This window comes from Leopardus geoffroyi, chromosome B3 (assembly GCF_018350155.1).
Source record: "Leopardus geoffroyi isolate Oge1 chromosome B3, O.geoffroyi_Oge1_pat1.0, whole genome shotgun sequence".
Taxonomy (NCBI): Eukaryota; Metazoa; Chordata; class Mammalia; order Carnivora; family Felidae; genus Leopardus; species Leopardus geoffroyi.
This window is the reverse complement of record NC_059337.1, coordinates 52,220,780-52,241,865: the sequence shown is the minus strand read 5'-3', so window position 1 is coordinate 52,241,865 and position 21,086 is coordinate 52,220,780. Positions and strand designations below refer to the sequence as shown.

Here is a 21,086-nt window from a genome sequence, read left to right as displayed (position 1 = left end):
TCATTTGGTAATTTATTTTATTGATTAAAACATTGAAAAGTTCTACTTTTTCATTTCTTCATATACAATGTATCTAAAAGAACTAAATCATTTATAATATGCAAAGGCATTGTTACATATTAATAGGGTGATGTTGCTTCATAATCATGTATTATCACTCCTAAGACATAGATCTGTGGGACAGAACCACAGCTCGTGCCTGTGAGTCTGTCAGAGACAGGAGGGCTGGTTGGATTCTTGGAATGGGTCACATGCCACAGGCTAGCAGTGCAACATCATGTGCTCTGAAGGAAGGAATGAGAATGTCTGGGGGGACAAGGGATGGTCGGTTTTCATGAAACTTGGGAAATACTGGTTTCTCAACAGGAAGAACTGACATAATTCTTCAGTTTTTTTTTTTATGGGAAAATTTAAAAACATATTTGAATGCTGAAAAGAGAGAGAAAACCAATTAGGTTGCCTTTTAAATTTAGTTTTTAGAGAAGCTGTTGCACGAACGATATTGAACAATGAAAAACATATGGCCAATATGTTGGCAGATAAAACATAAAGAAATGTTCTTTCAGAAGAGGTGGTAAATGCCCTGGCAATTAATTTTAATAATATATTCGTTTTAGGTAGATATATACATAAAACACTTCACGTGATTCATTTCAGACTGAATATTTGCCTAAAAACTAGAGGGCTCTTAAATAATAAATATTTTTTCATGCAGGAGCATTTTTAGTGAAAGTCAGTGAACCCCACCCCACCCACCCTGGGCAGGAGGCATGGGCTGAGAGGAATTTCAACAGGGCATTGTGGCCAAATGGGATTATTTCCTGGAAGACTCAGCCCTGGAACCCACTCGCGGCTTCATAAATGTACCTGGGCTTCACATGAACATTAGTAAACTTAGGGGGCACTGTGTCCCCAGATCATACTCCCTTTGAGGGGAGCCCTGTCACAAAACAGATCTAGACAAGAGGCACCTGGAAGAAAACATGGGCCTTCGAGGAATTCCAGTAAAAGTTGGCTGTGATTCAGAAGGTAGACATGGCCTTTCCAACCGCAGCTGGTGTGTGTTAACTCTTACAAAATGACAGTGGCAGCACAATCACGGGGAACAAGAGAAGACGTGGCCCATCTTGGAGAATTCTTCTTTGCTTCTTTACATCACATTCCACAGCATTTCCAGTTCCAATTAACAACCACATCCCTCATATTTGACCTTCATTTGGCTTCTGAGGGAAACATACATTTCCTCTCCTTTCTCCTGCTATAATCTATTGAGAAAACCTAGCTTAAAACTGCTGGGGATCTGGATCATTTCCAGAGCATGTGGAGAGGGGGTAAAAGGAAAGGTAACTTGAAAGAGATATTTTGTATCCAACATCAGCTGTGATGAATCCTCCCGGCTATTTAGGAGAGCCTGAAATAAGAACCAGAAGAAAAGTGAATAAGGAAACCAGTGCATTCTGCTTTATGACTATTTAGAAGTCTAGAGTAAGGAAAACACAACTCCAGCTTCACTGGAAAGCTCCTTTCAAAATCATGTGAGAGAATACACAAAAGAGTATTTTAACAACACAATACCATGGTGACATGGTCTATGCAGGATTTCCAGTCGCTCTCATGAATATTTACTTAAGTGCTCTGTTTCACCTCACAAGTTAATTTCCCACAGGATGGAATGACTGTAAATGGATCTGTTTTCTATTCTTACCCACTCTTGTGGCATAATTCTAAGCCCAAACATGAGTAGATCTCACAGATTAAGTCTTATAGCAGTTATCCTTCTTTTTAGTTCAGTAGTTTGTGAACTTTTTGTTTAAAGACCCCTTTATATTCTTTTTATTTTTAAGTTTACTTTTGGGGCATCTGGGTGGCTCAGTTGGTTAAGCGGCCGACTTTGGCTCAGGTCATGATCTCGCAGTTCATGGGTTTGAGCCCTGCATCGGGCTCTGTGCTGACAGCTCAGAGCCTGGAGCCTGCTTCGGATTCTGTATCTCCCTCTCTTTCTGCCCCTCCCTGCCCTGCGCTCTCTCAAAATTAAATAAACATTATAAATTTTTTAAAAAAATAAAGTGTACTTTTATTATTATTATTATTATTATTATTATTATTATTATTATTATTATTTTAAGTAGCCTACATGGCCAGCATGGAGCCCAATATGGGGCTTGAACTGATGACCCTGAGATCAAGAGTCGAACACTTAACTGACTGTGCCACCCAGGTGCCCCAAGACCCCTTATACCCTTTAAAGATTATTGAGGACCCTAAAGAGCTTTGGGTATGTAGGTATAGCCATAATAGTAATATTAGCCATATTAGTAATTAAAATACCTACCATATTAGTAATTAAAATACTTCAAAATATTAAATCATTAAAATAACAAGAACAAACCCAATGCATGTAAACATGTATTGAGAAATAACTATTTTTGAAAACAAACAAATTTAGTAGGAGGCAGTATTGTTTTATATTTTTGTAAATCTTTTTAATGCCTGACATAATATGACAGGTGGAAACTTGTACCCACTTCTACCTTAAATCCATAGTGACATGTTATTTTGGTTGAAGTCTATAAGGAGAAGTGTGCCTCACACATACATATTTAGAAAAAAGAAGACTTTGCAGACTCACTGAAAGGGTCTCCAGAATGCCCAGGATCCTTGAACTAAACTTTGAGAACTGGTGTGCTAGTTGATTGGGGAAGAAACTTTAGGGATTTAAATAAGAAAAAAATGGGTATACAAGACTCTGTTTCCATTCAGGCTCTGTTCTCTTGCACAGACTGATAACAAGACTGATAATAAACAAGACATCCTGAAGGAACATAGCAGCTGAGTGGTGATTTTGGTGTTTTCATTCCCTTCCCACTGAGGCTAAAATGGGTTCTGAAAATGGGGGTATTTGACAGAGAAAATTCCTGCTGCTTTTGCTAAGTGCCTTTCATTTGCATGTTTGGTAAATGTGCTTTAATCTTAGATTTCTATAACCGTAATTCAATATCAATTTCTTTCTTTTTTTATTTTAGAGAAAGAAAGAGTACAAGTAGGGGAGAGGGGCATAGGGAGAGAGAGAGGGATAATCTTAAGCAGACCCCACTCAGTGCAGAGCCCAAAGCGGGGCTCCATCCCATGACCCAGGTATCATGACCAGAGCCGAAATCAAGAGTCAGATGCCCAACTGACTGAGTCACCCAGGCACTCCTCAATATCAATTTCTTATACTGAAAATTAAAAGGCACATCCCTTGGAGAAACGGGAACCCTCTTACACTGTTGGTGGGAATGCAAACTGGTTGCAGCCACTCTGGAAGACAGTGTGGAGGTTCCTCAAAAAATTAAAAATAGACCTACCCTATGACCCAGCAATAGCACAGCTAGGAATTTACCCAAGGGATACAGGAGTGCTGATGCATAGGGGCACTTGTACCCCAATGTTCATAGAAGCACTTTCAACAATAGCCAAATTATGGAAAGGGCCTAAATGTCCATCAACTGATGAATGGATAAAGAAATTGTGAAAAGAGAAGTTAGAGTGGGAGAGAGCCAAAGCATAAGAGACTGTTAAAAACAGAACAAACTGAGGGCTGATGGGGGGTGGGAGGGAGGGGAGAGTGGGTGATGGGTATTGAAGAGGGCATCTTTTGGGATGAGCACTGGGTGTTGTATGGAAACCAATTTGAAAATAAATTTTATATATTAAAAAAAAGGAAAAAAAATAAACCAAAAAAAAAAAAAAAAAGAAATTGTGGTTTATATACACAATGGATACTACTACGTGGCAATGAGAAAGAATGAAATACGGCCTTTTGCAGCAATGTGGATGGAACTGGAGAGTGTTATGCTAAGTGAAATAAGTCATACAGAGAAAGACAGATACCATATGTTTTCACTCTTATGTGGATCCTGAGAAACTTAACAGAAGACCATGGGGGAGGGGAAGGAAGAAAAAAGTTAGGGAGGGAGCCAAACCATAAGAGACTCTTAAAAACTGAGAATAAACTGAGGGTTGATGTGGGGTGGGAGGGATGGAAGGGTGGGTGATGGGTATTGAGGAGGGCACCTGTTGGGATGAGCACTGGGTGTTGTATGGAAACCAATTTGACAATAAATTTCATATTAAAAAAAATAAAAAAATAAAAATATGAACCAAAAAAAAAAAAAAGAAGAAGATGTGGTCTATATATACAATGGGATACCACACGGCAATGAGAAAGAATGAAATCTGACCATTTGTAGCAACGTGGATGGAACTGGAGAGTATTGTGCTAAGTGAAATAAGTCAGGCAGAGAAAGACAGATACCATATGTTTTCACTCTTATGTGGATCCTGAGAAACTCAATAGAAGACCAGCGGGGAGGGGAAGGGGGAAAAAAAGTTACAGAGAGGGAAGGAGGCAAACCATAAGAGACTTCTTAAATACTGAGAACAAACTGAGGGTTGATGGGGGGTGGGGAAAGTGGGTGATGGGCATTAAGGAGGGCACCTGTTGGGGCGAGCACTGGGTGTTGTAGGGAAACCAATTTGACAATCAATTATAGTTAATATAAAAAATAAGGAAATAAAAAATAAAAGGCACATGCTTAAGGATCATACCTGTACTTTGCGAACAAAGGATGGAGTTACTCTTTTCTCGAAGTCATCTATAGGTGTGTATGAATTAAGGATCTTTATGATCTGCGAACAGCACATAAGATGGTGTTAGACCATGAAAAAGGACAAGTCTGTCCATGAAATAATGATTCAATGGTTTGGGAACTGTTGGGAACCACACATAGTTCTTTAACATTGTATTTTGGCTCTAGGAACCATGTGCTCCAGCCTCCTTCCTTACTGCCCCCTGCTCTCCATACATACACATCTGTGTTTTGTGAGCAGGGAATGCACTTTTGTGTTTTAAAGTTCTAAGTTAGTATTAAATAAATGCTTTTTAGATAAGATGGTGGTCCATGGAAGATACATCTCCTCAAAGAGCACACAGAGCCTCAGATACACCCTATCGCTGGCTAAGCCAGAAAGGGGGACATCAATGACATGATTTGGTAGTGAAGATCAGGGACACACTCTGTAAATGTGGTCACCTGCACAGCAGACAGTGAGGTACAGCGTTCATAGATCTCCTTGGCATCGCTGTCTGTGGTCTTCTTGACCTGAAGCAACCAGGCTGCCTGAGAGAGAGGCTCCAAAGTTTCCTTAGCCAAGCTGTTCTGCAAATTCTTATCTTTAAGCCATTCTTCTAAGTAGCTGATGTTGCACCTGGAGTAAAAGCCAGAGAAACAGACAAGAGTGGGCGATCCATTGAGAACACTTCAGAGTAGGGTGCTGAATCCCCCAGTGTGTACTGAGAGGGTCCCCAAGTTCACTGACAGCCTTAGGACCACAGTCCAGCAGTTTCTTCATTTGTAACATGAGGGGGTTGGACCAGATGATCAGCTCTCATGACCCATGGTTCTAAGGATCTTGATGGTCTGGGGTGAGGGGCCATACCAGTTATAAACTCGGGAAAATCTGAGCAAAAAGCAGCAACTGTAATAATTTATAAAGTAATCTATTAAAATACCCTTAATAATGGATTTGAAAATCTACTAAAGGAAAAAACCATAGTGATATTTGAAGACTTACATTGGTATAAAAAACTCATTTCTTTTCCTAAGTTGGCAGAAAATTTTCAATTGGTAGAAGGCTTTAATTCAGTCCACTGGGGTTTTTATTCTTGTTTCTATGAGTAATTATCATACGTTTATGAATTAAGAGGCATGGGTTTTAGTCCCACCAATCTACTGTGTGAACTTGGAAAGTTACTCAACCTCTCTGAGTAAATGAGAATGTTGAGAACCCTCATATACTGTTGGTAGGAATGTAAAATGCCATAGCTGGTAAGAAAAATAGTTTGGCAGTTCCTCAAAATGTTAAACATAGAACTGCCATATGACCCAGCAACTCTACTTCTAATACTCAAGAGAACTGAAAGCACGTCCATATAAAACACTGTGCACAAATGGTCACTGCAGCATTATTTATAATAGCCAAAAAATGAAAACAACCCAAACGTCCACCAACTGATGGATACACAAATTGTGGTACGTCCATACAATGGAATAGTATTCAGCAATAAAAAAGAATGAGGTAGTGATACATGTGGTCACATGGATGAGTGGTGAAAACTTTACGCTAAGTGCAAGAAGCCAGTTACAATAGACATCACATTTGGGGCACATGGGTGGCTCACTTGGTTAAGCATCTGACTCTTGGTTTCAGCTAAGGTCATGATTTTACAGTCTGTGAGCTCGAGCCCCATGTCAGGCTCTGTGTTGACAGTGAAAAGCCTGCTTGATATTCTCTATCTCCCTCTCTCTCTGCTCATCCCTCACTTGCACTGTCTCTGTATCTCTCAAAATAAATAAATACCCTTAAAAATATCTAAAAGAAAAGATATCACATTTTATGATTCCATTTACAAAAGTGTCCAGGACAGGCAAACCTATAGGGAAAGAAAATATATTTGTGGCTGCATAGGCTGAGGGAGGGGGGACTGGGGAGGTGGGATGTGGTAGGGGATAAGAGTGGCTGCTAATAGGTATAAGGTTTCTTTATAGAGTGATGGAAATATTTTAAATCACATTATGGTGATGTTTGCACAACTCTGTAAATATACCAAAAACCATTGAACTATATGGGTATGGTTTACAGAACAGATAAACTTCACAGCGTGTAAATTATCTGTCAGTGAAGCTGTTTTAAAAAATCGACTGGGGACACCTGGCTGGCTCAGTTGGAGGAATATGTGACTCTTGATCTCAAGACCATGGGTTCATGCCCCACATTTGGTGGAGAGATTACTTAAATAAATAAACTTAAAAAAAATTGAGTTTGAACTAGGTGATCTCTAAGGTCATTTCTAGCTCTGACCTTTTAAATTAGCAACTCCCTATGTGGGTCTTTGATTATAACACTGGGACAACAATGCTGAATTGAAGTATTCCATAGGGATGTAATGAGTATGAGATACCATCTCTTACACTGGTTTCCCCCTTTTTTGCACTGTCAATTTTGTCTCACTAGTTTGAGTCCTTATTACAATACATTCCTATTGGGCCTCTCATCTTGTCCCTTCTAATCCATTCTATTTGGTCCTGCTACAGTACTTCCTTAATCTGGATGTTGAGCATGTTAATTCTCTCACTTAAAAATCAGTGGTGGAGGAGCACCTGGGTGGTTCAGGGGGTTAAGTGTCCGACTTTGGCTCAGGTCATGATCTCACTGTTCGTGAGTTCAAGCCCTGTGTTGGGCTCTGTGCTGACAGCTCAGAGCCTGAAACCTGCTTCAGATTCTGTGTCTCCCCTTCTCCTTGCCACTCCTCTTCTCCCTCTCTCTTTCTCTCAAAAATAAATAAACATTAAAAAATTAAAAAAAATCAGTGGTGGAATATGATACAGTAATTCCACTACTGGGTATTTACCCAAAGAAAATAAAAACACTAATTCAAAAAGATATATGCACCCCTATGTTTATTATAGCATTATTTAAAATAGTCAAGATATGGAAGCAACCCAGGTGTATATCTGGTCCATAGATGAATGAATAAAGAAGGTGTGGTATATATGTACAATCAAATATTACTCGGCCATAAAAAATAATGAGATCTTGCCATTTGCAACAACATGGATGAACCTAGAGCTTATAATGCTAAGTGAAATAAGTCAAAGAAATACAAATACCATATGATTTCACTCACATGTGGAGTTTAGGAAAAAAAAACAAAGGAAAAAAGAAGCAAAGAAAAAAAACCTCAGATTCTTAAATACAGAGAACAAACTGGTGGTTATCAGAGGGGAGGTGGGTGGGAGGATGGGCGAAACAGATAAAAGGAATTAATAGTAGACTTATCCTGATGAGTACTGAGTAATGTATAGAGTTGTTGAATCATTATATTGTATACCTGAAACTAATATAACACTCTATGTTAATTATACCTCAATTAAAAAACAAAGTGGGAGTGGGGGAGGGAATCAGTGGTGGAGTTCTGGTTCTTGGTAAGAGCACACTCCATTTTGCCCCTCCCAATGAATGCAGCTATAAAAGCTTGATGGAATGTCTTGAAGCAGCTATTTGATGACTCTGAAAGGTAAATAGTACCAGATGGATTGGGGAAGAAGACCAGTATTTGAGGTATTGCCAAATGGATAATCAGTTTACCAGTTTATTCCATCTGCTATTCATTAGCTTGACCTCAAAGAAGCCTGAAGCTCAGCAGTGGGTACTGATGACAACAAAGAGTTCCAGAAGGAGCCCTCTAGGTCTGGCTTGAGGGGCTGAAAAGAGGTGTGTTAAAGCTCCTGAGAGGGTGGAAATCCTCTCCTTTTACCTTCTTCTTTCATGTTTAAGCCCCAATTTCATTGTGGTAGCAATGGTGGCAATGGAGTCCAGGAAGAAGCTAAAATTCTCAGGGAGAAAAGTCTTCTCCAAATGGAGCAACTGTGGTTCATGAGAAGGGGGTGAACCCCCATTGTTCTATTCTGCCACCACTGAGCCTCAGATGAAGACATTTGCAGGAAGTACACCACACAGTGAGGTAAGTGAAGCCCCAGTTTTCTGTCTGGAGGACCAAAGAGGGATTTCCAGCAATCTGGAAAGTATCAGGGGTGATTTGGAGGAGGAGGAACTTGGGAAAGCAATCCCTTGAAATTGTTTATGAACTCCTTGGTACACTCCTCTGGGCTCATGCATGGATCTGATCCTCAACAGCACACATAGTTTGAAGACTAAACTATGAGACAGAGCACCATGCAAGTTTCAGACTGACCACTGTGTGTCACACATGAGACAGAACCAAACAGCATTACAAAGGCTTTGAAAACTGACATGGGAAACACGAGCCACCAAGGATGGTCAGAACTTGCAAGTGAACTCAAATGGTGTGATTATCTGATAAAAATACCAACATTCTCCATAACAATGAAAGATTCAAAATCTCATAGTGTAATATTAAAAGTGTCCAGAATACAATTCAAAATTACTTGACATATGAAGAACCAGGAAAACCTCAATTTGCATCAAATAAGACAATCAGCAGGTGTCAACTCTGAGATGATGCACACTTGGAATTATCTCACAAAGACTTTAAAGAAGCTATCGCAAAAATTCTCCAAAAAGTGAAGATGAACTATCTTGAAGTAACTGGAAAGATAGAAAGTCTCAGAAAAGAAATAGAATGATATAAAGAAAAACCAAATGAAAATTTTAGAAGTGAAAAATCCAGTAACAAAAATAATTCTCTTAATAGGCTCAATAGCAAAATAGACATGGCAGAGGAAAGAATCTGTGAACTTGAAGGGGTCAAGAGATTATTTAATCTAAAGAATATAAAGGGAAAAAACTGAAAAAATAAACAGAACCTTATGGACTCATGGGATAATAATGAAAGGTTTAACATTTGTGTTATTGAAGTTCCAGAGGAAAGGAGAAATTAAGATGCAGACAAAATATTTGAAGAAATGGCTTAAAATGTCTCAGATTTAGTGAGATATACAAGCCTACAGATTCAAAAAGCTCAGGGAATCTCAAAGAGATTCTTGGGAACCCCAAGAAATCCACACCTAGACACATCCTAAGTCTTTAAGTCCTAAGACACATACTTTAGGAAAGAAAGTGAAATGAAGGCATTTTCACGTGAAAGAAAACTAAGTATTGCCAGTGAACCTGCTGTACAAGGACCTACTGACAGAATTTCTTCAGACAGAAAGGAAATGATATTAACATGACATTTGGGGGAAAAAGTAAGACTTGAAACATTAGGAATGAAGGAGTAACAGAAATGGTAAATATGTGAGTAAATATAATAGGCAATTCTTCTACTGAGTTCCTTAAAATATTTTAGATGGTTTAAAATAAAAATTATAACATTATCCAGAACAGTTTTTGATTATGTATATATAATACATAAAACAACTATAACATAAAGTGGAAAGGGGAAAGGGGACTATGTGATGGTTAGCTTCCTACATTCCACTTGACATGGTTAAGATAATGATTCTCAATAGACTGAAGAAGTTAAGTATACATACTGTAATCCCTAGAACAACCACTAAAAAACACAAAAAACACAAAAACACAAAAAACAACCACTAAAAAACACAGTAGATAAATTTAAAACGGGTATTAAGGGGCGCCTGGGTGGCTCAGTCAATTAAGCGTCCAACTTCAGCTCAGGTCATGATCTCACAGCTTGTGAGTTCAAGCCCCGCATTGGGCTCTGTGCTAACAGCTCGGAGCCTGGAGCCTGCTTCAGTTCTGTGTCTCCCTCTCCCTCTGCCCCTACCCTGCTTGTGCTCTCTGCCTCTCATAAATGAATAAATGTTAAAAATATTAAAAAAAAATAAAAGGAGTATCAAAAATATTCAAAGAACCCAAGAGAAGGCAGAGAAAGGAAGTCAGAGAAATAAAAACCAAAGGAACAAATAGAAAATAATAAAATGGTAGACTTAAATCTAAACATATTAATAATTACATTAAATTGAAATGGCCTAAACACTCCAATTAAGAAGCACAGGTTGTCAGACTTGCTTTAAAAAATCCAAAACTAAACCAAACAAGATCCAAATGTACACTGCCTATAAGAAAGTCACTTTAGGGGCACCTGGGTGGCTCAGTTGGTTGAGCGTCTGACTCTTGATTTCAGCTCAGGTCATGATCTCGGGGTCATGGGATCAGGCCCTGGCTAGGGCTCTGTGCTGAACGTGGAGCCTGCTTAGAATATTCTCTCTCTCTCTCTCTCTCTCTCTTTCTCTCTCTCTTTCTCTCCCTCCCTCTGCCCCATTCCCCACTTTCACGCGTGCGCGTGCGCACACACACACACTCTCTCTCAAATGAAAAAAGAAGTAAAGTAAGTCATTTCAAATATGACACAGGTATGTTAAAAGTAAAAGGATGAAAAAAGATACACTATGAGAACACTAATCAAAAGAAAAAGTAGGCTTTCAGACAAAGTAGATTTCAGAGCAGAGAAGATTACCATTAGAGGGCTAAAGAAGGACCCTACATAATGTTAGGATGGTCAACTCACTAAGAAGACATTAAATACATGAAGCAAAAACGGACAAACTGAAGGAACATACAGATTCATAATTACAGATGGACTTCAACACTCCTCTCAGTAATCAACAAAAATAATACACAGAAAATTGGCAAGGATATAGAACTGAAAAACACCATCAACAAACTGGGTCTAATTGACATTTGTAGGACGTTCCACCCAAACACAGTAGAATATACATTCTTTTCAACTGTATGTGGAACATTCACAAAAACAGATCATTTTCTAGGCATAAAAGCAAATCTTCACAAATTTAAAAAGAATTGAAATCATACAAAGTTTTTTTAATGTAAAAATGTTTAAAAGTTTTTATTTAACAAATAAACCTGGGCAATTCTCAAAGTGGGATGGTTAGTGACTCTGGTGTCTTAATCTATGATATATTTCAACCTGTGTGCATCTTGAGATTATTTATTTATTATGATAAAAGACATATAATTTACCACCTTAACTTTAAATTTTTTTTAATGTTTATTTATTTTTGAGAGAGAGAGAGAGAGAGAGAGAGAGAGAGAGCACGAGCGATAACAAGCAGAGGAGAGGCAGTGAGAGAGAAGGAGACAGAATCCCAGGCAAGCGCCACGGTGTCAGCACAGAGCCCAATGTGGGACTCGAACTCATGAACCATGAGATCATGATCTGAGCTGAAACCAAGAGGCAGATGCTTAACCAACTGAGCCACCCAGGCACCCCACCATCTTAACCATTTTTAAAAACCAAAAAAATTTTGTTAATGTTTATTTATTTTTGAGACAGATACAGAGCATGAATGGGAGAGGGTCAGAGAGAGGGAGACATAGAATCTGAAGCAGGCTCCAGGCTTCGGGCTGTCAGCCCAGAGCCTGTGCTGAAAGCAGGGCTCAAACTCAGGGACTGTGAGATCATGACCTGAGCCGAAGTCGGATGCCTAACCAACTGAGCCACCCATGCGCCCGGCATCTTAACTATTTTTAAGTGTAGAGTATAGTAGTGTTAACGGTGTGCAACAACAGATCCCTAGAACTCTTTCATCTTTCAGACCTGAAACTCTTTATCCACTGAACAACACCTCCCCTTTTCCCGCTCTCCTCAGCCTCTGGCAGCCACCATTCTCCTTTCTGTTTCCAAGAGTGTACCTGACAGAATATGTTCTTTGATCATATGGAATCAAATTAAATATTAGTAATAGACAAGTAGCAAGAAAGTCTCTGAACAGTTGAAAAAGAAGCAACATACTTCTAAATAATCCACAGGGCAAAGAGTAAGACTCCAGGGAAATCAGAAACTATTTTTCAACTCAGCAAAGGTGGAAATACAACATTTCCAAATTTGTGGGATAAAGTTGGCACTTGGAGAGAAATTCATAGCATTAAATGCTTATGTTAGAAAAGAGAGGCCTCAAAGTCAATAACCAGTGCTTTTCCCCTAAGAAACCAGAAAAAAAAAGAGCAAAATAAATCCAAAGTAAGAATGAAATAATAAAGACAGTAATAGAAATCAATTAAATTTTTTAAAATAGAGAAAAATCAATGGAAGTAAAAACTGGTTACTTGAAAAGATCAGTAAAATTGATAAACCTCTAGCAAGACAGATCACGAGAAAAAGATAAGACACAGATCACCAATATAGGAATCAAAGGGGGCAGATACCACTACAAATTCTACAGAAACTAAAATAATAAGAAAATATTGTCAATAGTCTATGCACATAAACTCAACAACTTTGAGTGGACCAATTCCTTTAAAAAACTCACCAAAGATGAAATATATAATCTGAATATTCCAATAACTATTAACAGAATTGAATTCATAGTTTATCTAAAAAAAGTTTTTATTGTTTTTATTTATGTTTGAAGGAGAGAGAGACAGAGCATGAGCGGGGGGAGGGGGGCGCAGAGAGAGAGGGAGGCACAGAATCTGAAGCAGGTTCCAGGCTCTGAGCTGTCAGCACAAAGCCTGACATGGGGCTCGAATCCATGAGCCATGAGATCATGATCTGAGCCAAAGCCGGGCGCTTAACTGACTGAGCCACCCAGGCGCCCCATGAATTCATAGTTTAAAGCCTTCTGGAAAAAAAAAAACACAAAAAAAAAACAACTTATGGTGGCTGCCACTGCTGAGGGACTAAAGCATGCACTGCTCACCCTGGAAAATGGCATTCTACTTATCTCTGTAACCAATCCGGCACTCCATTCAAAGGGAGCTATTAATACCTACCATCAGTTATCCTTTACTGAGGCCTGTGTTCATTCTTCTAAGTCTTGGTCTGCTGAAATTCTGCCTGTCCTTTCAGGCCCCAATCAATGCTTTTCATGTTCTTTGCAAATTCCCTCAGTACAGCAAGAAATGTATGTGCTTGGGCCACGTTATTCTGGTTCCTGACAGAACTGTCTCCACATGCTGTATGTTGGCTTTTATCAAAGATCACTGGGCAAAGCAGCCACGATGAAATTTGCTGTAAAAATGCTATTGTGGAGATTGTGAGATAAAGTTCCACATGAAATAGTATTTTTATATTTCATGACTAGGAACAAAAAAATAGGTACTAGGAAAATCTTTAAATCTTGCCTGAGCACATCAGCCTCACCATGCTCAACGAGACCAAAGAGCCGATGACAACATTTGCTTTTTGTCCTGCCAGCCAGAAAGCCCCCATGGGCTAGAAACAGTGTTCTAGCTACTCTGTCCACAGTTTACTATTTTTTTTTCCTTTGGGTCTTGATTTTTTACCTGAATTCATATATTATTATTTTGTTGCTTGTGTTTTCATTGTAAAGCCACCTCACATCCTTATGGGCCTTGCTATGGCAGTGGCTTAATAAATACCTGAATGAATGAGTCCCTGTCAAATGCATGTGCTATTCAGAGCAACCTGCTCTAAAGGAATTACTTCCTGGATGTCCACTTTTGATTGGTGAAAGGAAAAAGCACTGAGCACCCATGGGGACAGAAGTTGCCTCTCCTCTGAAAAGTTGTTACTGGACCTAGAGTCACGTGTCTTGCTTATGACCATCTTCACTCATGGAGAACCCACAGAAGGAATGATAACTGCTTAGTCAAGACTCTAATGAAACATTCAGGTTTATGTGTTCATAAAGTATTCATACTTTAAATAGGGTTGAATCCTACCTCAGAGACCTACAGGGCTTCTTCTTGGAGCTTGTGAAATAAACAGAACCCTTTCCTTTCTCAATGAAAAGAAAAAGATCCACAAAGGCTAGTCTTTGGGAATATTCCTTCTTTTTTTTAATGTTTATTTATTTACTTTGAGGGAGAGGGGGAAGGAGGGGCAGAGAGAGAGGGAGAGAGAATCCCAGGTAGGTTCTGTGCCATCAGTGTTGAGCCTGACATGGGGCTCAATCTTACAACCATGAGATTATGACCTCAACTGAAATCAAGAGTCAGATGTTCAACCGACTGAGCCACCCAGGTATCCCAGGAATACTCGTTCTTATCTGAAAATCTCAACCTGGTATCATGGGAATTTGCCAGCTTGGTTTGAGGGGATGTCCAATTCCAAGTTTCATTAATGCTGAAAAGGTTTAATGGATGTCTCGTTTACTTCTTGGCTTAAGATACTATCAACACGACCTCAGGCTTTCATGTCACACACAGATATCAAATCCCTGTACACATTATAAAAAATCCTAAATATCTACACTATTTTATGTGTTTTCTAATCATGTGACAGCATTAATTCAAACAGTAGCTCAGGGTTTGTGTTTCCTCAACTAAGAGATAAGTAAAGGTGGAGACACCTCAAAAGTGATTACCATGTCCTCAGCCTGCTGGTCCTGCTGCTCCCAAAACAAACCTCTGCTAATCTAGACAGCGATACCTACCAAAGCCTGGGGACCGGTCCTCCTCAGTTCCAGCACTATGCCTTTGCCTGCCTCATTTCTCCTGCCTGGAATGTTCTTCTCCCTTTTTAAATCACTCAATGCACAGCTCTCAGGCTTAACTTTTCTGTCCTCAGTAATCTCTCTTCTCTGCAGCACTCATTTGTGACTTAATCAGACTTGCCTTGAATTGTTATCTGGCTATTTTGAGTTTCTAGAGGGCAGGGATCAAACTGCTCTTTCCTTTGTTTCCTGCGTCCTCCACCAGGCAGTGCTATTCACAGAGGTGATGGTCAGTAAACACTGGCTGAGTGTATGATAAGCACCCAGGGCCAGGATTTAAAATCTACAATTACTAGTTGCTAGTCTTTAACCACTTAAGGCCCTGGGCCTGAGTGTCAAGCTAGCCTGGTGCAGAATGGTGGGTGGAGGGGCCACCACCTGACCGCAGACATCCCCAAAGTTCCAAGAGTCCTCTTGCACAAACCCCCCCCCCCCCCCCCCCGCCCCACCAGGCAGTGCAGCTCATGGGAAGGGGGCAGCAATGTGTGGCCCTAGACATTAAAAGCATCCTTTCCAGCTGCCTCTCGGTGTAACTGATGAATCATGGGTTTTACCTGATCTGCATCCCTTTTCTGCAGGAGCACATGTCCTTGCGCAGGAAGAGGCTGTTCAGGGTGACCGCCCCAATCAAGAAAAAGACCTGCTTCACAGCCTGCCTCACCAGCTCAGGGTCCAGGCCGTTCTGGCACATGGTGCTGTAGAAGTAGCTCAGCTGCTGCAGGACAGAGGTCATGGTGTAGGCGTCCGTGTCATCTATGCTAGATGACCGCTTCCGGAAGCCCGTGGGCTTCAGGCCGGAGATGCCTTGCAGGCTCTCATACTCCAGCATGCCCGGCACTGCAGAGGAAAACACAGGCATTTCTTGCACATGCGGTGGGGACAACCAGAGAACATTTCCCACTGCTCTCTCGGGTCTGTTCCAGGACCTGGGACATTTTCTGCAAGAGTTAGCCGTGGATGCAGCTGTGATGGGGAAAGCAAGAGAATCAAGAAGTGGGGAGCACGGGGTGTAGGAGGTGGGCGGAGCACATGGCTGTGTACAACAGGGCGGCAGCTCCTCTTGCAGGCTTGGACTCCCTCTTCTTTCAGCTTCACAGGAAAGGGAGCGGGTCGACACAACTCATGGTCTGTACCATTTCAAGCCTGAAGTATTTAAATTTCAGAAAGTTGAAGAAAGTATACAAGAATCTGAGTGGGACTTTAAGATTTCAAAAGTGGTAATGACCTAGGAGTAGCTACACATGGAGTAGCAGGTCTCCCTGGTCTTTCCCTTTGGGGTGAATCACCCTTCCAGGCAGGAAATTACAAACCATGTACTTTTTAGAGAAGTAATCATTTCAAGCAATAGAAAAGAATTAAAAATGAGACATTTACATGGTTACATTTTTCTGGTTTTAAAATTATGTTCTTTGAAATCGCTAGATCTCACCAACCATGAGATCATGACCTGAGCCAAGATCAAGAGTGGGATGCTTAACCAATTGAGACATCTAGGCACGCCCTACAGGATTTGTTTTTTTAAGGTTTCAGTGTTACCATAAATATTTTTTGGTCATCAATTCTTTTCTTACCTATTATTGGTTGAATGTTATTTTCCATTACAACAATGAACCGATGATATATTCGTATTGCCACATCGCTAAGAATCTGTCTGTATTCTGAAAGGTCAAAATTGTTCAAGCAGTTCTTATTCTGATGTGGACTATTAAGCTTCATGAATTCCTGAAAGTAATTTCAGCATATAAATACATATAAATATTAGAATGCTATAGGCATATACGAAATTAAAATACTCTCTAATGGCATTATAATCAGCTCCTATACTTCAAAACTTAATGTCTTATTTGTATCAAATGAGCTCTACACGTGTGTGGTAGCCCTTATTTTCTATAACTAACTGTCACTGTACTCACCCTACAAATATGTGCCTCCAGCACCAACAGAACACAGTGGAAAATAACCTCCATGGAAGCTCATAAACAAAACAAAACAAAACAAAACTGCAAAGCACCCAAGGAAACAAAGAGGTTTAAGAGGTCAGTAATACAATACATGAGATTCATGACTTAATGATTATAGAGCATAGATCAATCTGAAATATTTTAAGATGTGTGCAATGGACTAAATATTTGTGATGTTCCCAGATTCCTATGTTGGAGCCTTCACTTCTAGTATGCTTGTATTTGGAGATGGGGCCTGTAAAAAAGTAATTCAGATCAAATGAGGTCATAAGTGTGAGGCCCTCGTCTGATGAGATTAGTGTGCCTTTAATAAAAGACACTAGAAAGTTCAATCTTTCTCTCTCTGCGCCCACACACCAAGGGAAGTCTGTGTGAGGGTATAATGAGAATACAGCCATCCACAAGCCAGAAAGAGAGCACTCACCAGGTACCAGCCATGCTGGCACCCTGGTCTCAGACTTCAGGTTTCTAGAACTGTGAGAAAATAAATTTCTGTGGTTTAAAAGCCTTCTAGTCTGTGGTATTTTGTCATAACAGCCCACCAGCCTAATACAGTATGTTCAATATGTTCAAAGAAATAAAGGAAAAAGAAAGCATTAAGACAAGAAGAGGATATAATGGTAACAGGCATAGGTGAAAAAGAACCATAGAAATAGAAATGAATATATAGCAACTGAAAAAAAAAAAAACGTAGAACAGATAGAGCAAAGAACATTGTATATGTGGCTGATGGGGGCAAAGAAAAGGTAAAAAAGTAAATGGTGTTGCATAATGTCCTCTTCCATTAATGTCTCACACATGCTTGTTTGTCTTAGATGGGCTGGTCTGTGACCCCTGCTCCTTTTGGTATTCCTTTTAGTCAGAGGTTGAGTTTTCTCTACTTGTTTCTCCTTTTGTTCTGTAATACTAGTAGAATTACTTTTGTATTTTACTCTTCCTTCATTGGGACAATTTGCTATCCACATGGAAAAACATATGAGGTCATTATCTCAACATCATGGGATAAATAATCACACCAATTCTGGATAGGTAAAAGCATAATTGTGAGCTCCAATTTGAATTACAGAAATACAGAAGAAAGTAGGAGAATAAATTCACAATCTCAGGGCAGGGAAGAATTTCTTGACCGAGACACTAAAACACACCATAAAAGGACAGGATTGATACACCAAAATTCAGAAATTATGTATGATAGACTCCATAAAGAAAAATATAAGACAAGCCATGGTTTATCCATGATAAAGATCTACAAATCAGTAAAAAAAAAATCACCTCTAAACAAAATGGAGAACTGATGTCATAGGTAATTTGAAAAGAAACCTAAATGACCAGTGAGCACATGAAATGATTCTTGACCTCATTAGTGATCAAGTAATTGCAATTTAAGTTGACAAGGTATCATTTTATACCTATGAGGTTGGTAAATAATTAAAATGTCTGTCAATATCAAGTGTTGGGGAAGGTATGACACTAGAAACTTCATACACTGCACGGGTGTGTGCAGGGACAAATGGTAGAAACATTGGGAGAGCAGTAAAACCCTAAAAGCCACTTTGTTATTTCAGGTCAGTGAAATTTTGCTCTTTGAGTATTTGAAGGTGGAGAATTCCTTTATGATGTTAGCCCCTTGGGGGCAGAGTTGGAATGGCAAAAGATATACAGATTATGGAGGAAGATGAGAATCCTGCAGATCCTCTCTGAAGAAACAGCCATGTTGATCTAAAGGTTGTATTTTATAGTTAGAATACTAAAATCTTCAGAATTTCACGAGAATCAAACTTAAAAATCATCTAATCTACCTCATTGATTTAAAACTCAAGGAAAATGGAGGCTTATTATCATGCCCAAGGTCCAGGCCTTTTTCTAGAAGTCTCTGGCTGTGAATCCTGTCCAACCAGTAATGTGAAGCTGGCCTCCTGGCTGAGGAGGAAGGTAGGAAGCCATGTGGAGCAGAGGCTGCCCCAGGAAGTGGGGACATGCCCAATCCCTGTGGTGGGCTCTGCCTCATAAGGAAGTTCTAGACCAGCAGTCAGCACAGAACACAGAGCAGGCGAGTGCCCCTACCTCTTCACCACTGTACTGCTTTAGGCAGTTGAGGAAATGACACGTATTGGAAAGCCAAAAAGATAGCATCTCAAAGTCTTCTAAATGTTCCTAAAAAAAAAAAAAAAGAAAGAAAGAAAGACAAAGTTGGATTTGGTCACTACTTGTACCTTTGAGCCAAGAACAGATGTATCTCACCTGTTTACTTAGCTTGTTGGCTTTTGATCAAAATGAATTCTTCTTTTATTCACCCAAGATTTTATTAAATTTATATACTGTAATGATAGGCTTTTATGTTTATTTAGCAGGTTATGGTTTGCAAAGTATTTCTGTATAGGTCACTTAGTATGAAGCTTGATACAGGCACTGCAGGAGTGCCTGATAAAGGTAAGACTGGGGTCTTGCTTTCTGGAGTTCTCATTCTGACTGGGAAGAATGTTGCATATAACATAACGTATGCAGGACACAATTAAATAGGGGGCTGAGCACCTGCATGGTGGACATAGATGATGCCACAAAAGCTCAGAGGATGGAAAGATGCTGATGAAAGAGGGCAGCTGAGAAAGCCTCCTGAGAAGGGGAGAGAATGCTGCCTTGAAGGAAAGGGGTGGAGGGACCAGAGCTCAGAAGCAAGGACACTCTTGGGAAGAACAGCCCCGCTTGTGGGGCAGCAAGAAGAGGAAGAAAGAAGGTAGAGGTGTGGTGGTCAGAGAGGTAAGAGGAAAACTGGGACAGTCCTGGGATTTGAAGGACAAAGTAGGATGGTTTCAAAGAGGTGGTCTGAAAGCTTCAGTCCCTTAGAGGAGGATAAAAATTAAGGAGAAACCACTGGATTTAGCAAGAGGAATTACTGGTGATCTTTTTGTGCAGTGACAGAGATGAAGCCAGATTGCAGGAACTAACCTGCTAATGTAAGCACCTTGGTGAATGGAGAGGCACAGAGATGCGGGGGCGCAGGGCCAAGTGAGGGCTGCTTTAATGCGCTGTGTGCTGGAGCTGGGGAGGGGCAGTCCTGGACACCAGCAGAGGCAGAGGCAGGGAGCCACTGGGGAAGCTGACCGGGAAAATGCCAGTGAGGAAGGATTTCTATTCCTCATGCCATGCATCTTCTAGTTTCTAAATATCTAAAGATTCCAGGGTGGCAAGAGGAGGCAAGTACCGTGTACCCATGGCCTGGGACACAATGCACGTCTGTCCTAAGGAAACCCAATTTATGAAATTATGGACAGGGAAAACATCAATTTATGGGGGTCTCTTCCCAGAACACCCTGGTGGCTCTTGTGAATATAGTGACTAGAAAGCACGTAAAGCACCAGACAAATGTTAATTTTCTATTCTAACTCCTGATGAATAATGAATCCTCATGGCCGGACATCTCATACCCTGAAGGGGTAGAAGTGCTGGGGGTGTTGGCTACCCGGCTGTAGTCTTGAAGGTAAGGTTTTGAGGTCTGTTGGCACATCTTTATCCTTGGGGATCCCTAACCTAACTTGTCTTTTCCAAACAGCTTGACTTCTTTCACAGAGTGGGCCTCTGACTAATTTAAGGAATCTCGTGATTCACCAAAGACTAGAGGTGAAGAACGGGCCAGGGATGAACCCTTAAGGTGTTCTTAAAGTAACTAAAATACCAAAGGCCAATGTCAAAGGCAGTTCCTACCTTAACCACCTGCTTGATGCCACTAATGGTGCTGTTCATGAGGGACTTGAGCATGTTGGCGTCATTTAGAGAGTCTGCGTAGCGTACACACATGAACAGGATGTGAGCGGGCAGCCCTGGGATCATGTTCACCACCACACCACGAGGCTTCAAGTCTGGAACAGAAAGAGTCAATGAGAACTACAGCTGATCGATAGCCAGCTCTCCCCATAAGGAGCCTCTGACTATGGGACAAGGGTTATTTGCTTTTCTGTACTTGATACAATGCCTGAATGCACAGGCCTATCTTTTCTCTTTGAGGAATTCAGTCTGGCTCTTTTCCTGGCAAAAATATACAGGTACCGCCTGTTCCTCTTACTTCCCATTTGCAAAGGACTTTCTCTCTCTTTTTTTTTAAAAGGCTGAATTTTAGGGGCGCCTGGGTGGCGCAGTCGGTTAAGCGTCCGACTTCAGCCAG

At 40.3% G+C, this 21,086-nt stretch overlaps 1 protein-coding gene across 2 annotated transcripts in view; it reads right to left on the bottom strand.

Moving 5' to 3' along the window:
* MYO5C (myosin VC) overlaps window positions 1-21,086 on the bottom strand; it is a 104,409-nt gene continuing 83,323 nt past the window's right edge. For both annotated transcript variants that reach the window (XM_045449720.1, XM_045449721.1), the window contains 7 exons: window positions 20,630-20,784; window positions 18,992-19,081; window positions 16,538-16,688; window positions 15,521-15,803; window positions 5,076-5,250; window positions 4,591-4,671; window positions 1-1,411 (listed from right to left, as the gene is read on the bottom strand). In XM_045449720.1, the coding sequence (XP_045305676.1) occupies window positions 1,259-1,411; window positions 4,591-4,671; window positions 5,076-5,250; window positions 15,521-15,803; window positions 16,538-16,688; window positions 18,992-19,081; window positions 20,630-20,784 (1,088 nt within the window). In that variant the 3' untranslated portion in view covers window positions 1-1,258. The remainder of the gene's footprint in view (window positions 1,412-4,590; window positions 4,672-5,075; window positions 5,251-15,520; window positions 15,804-16,537; window positions 16,689-18,991; window positions 19,082-20,629; window positions 20,785-21,086) is intronic.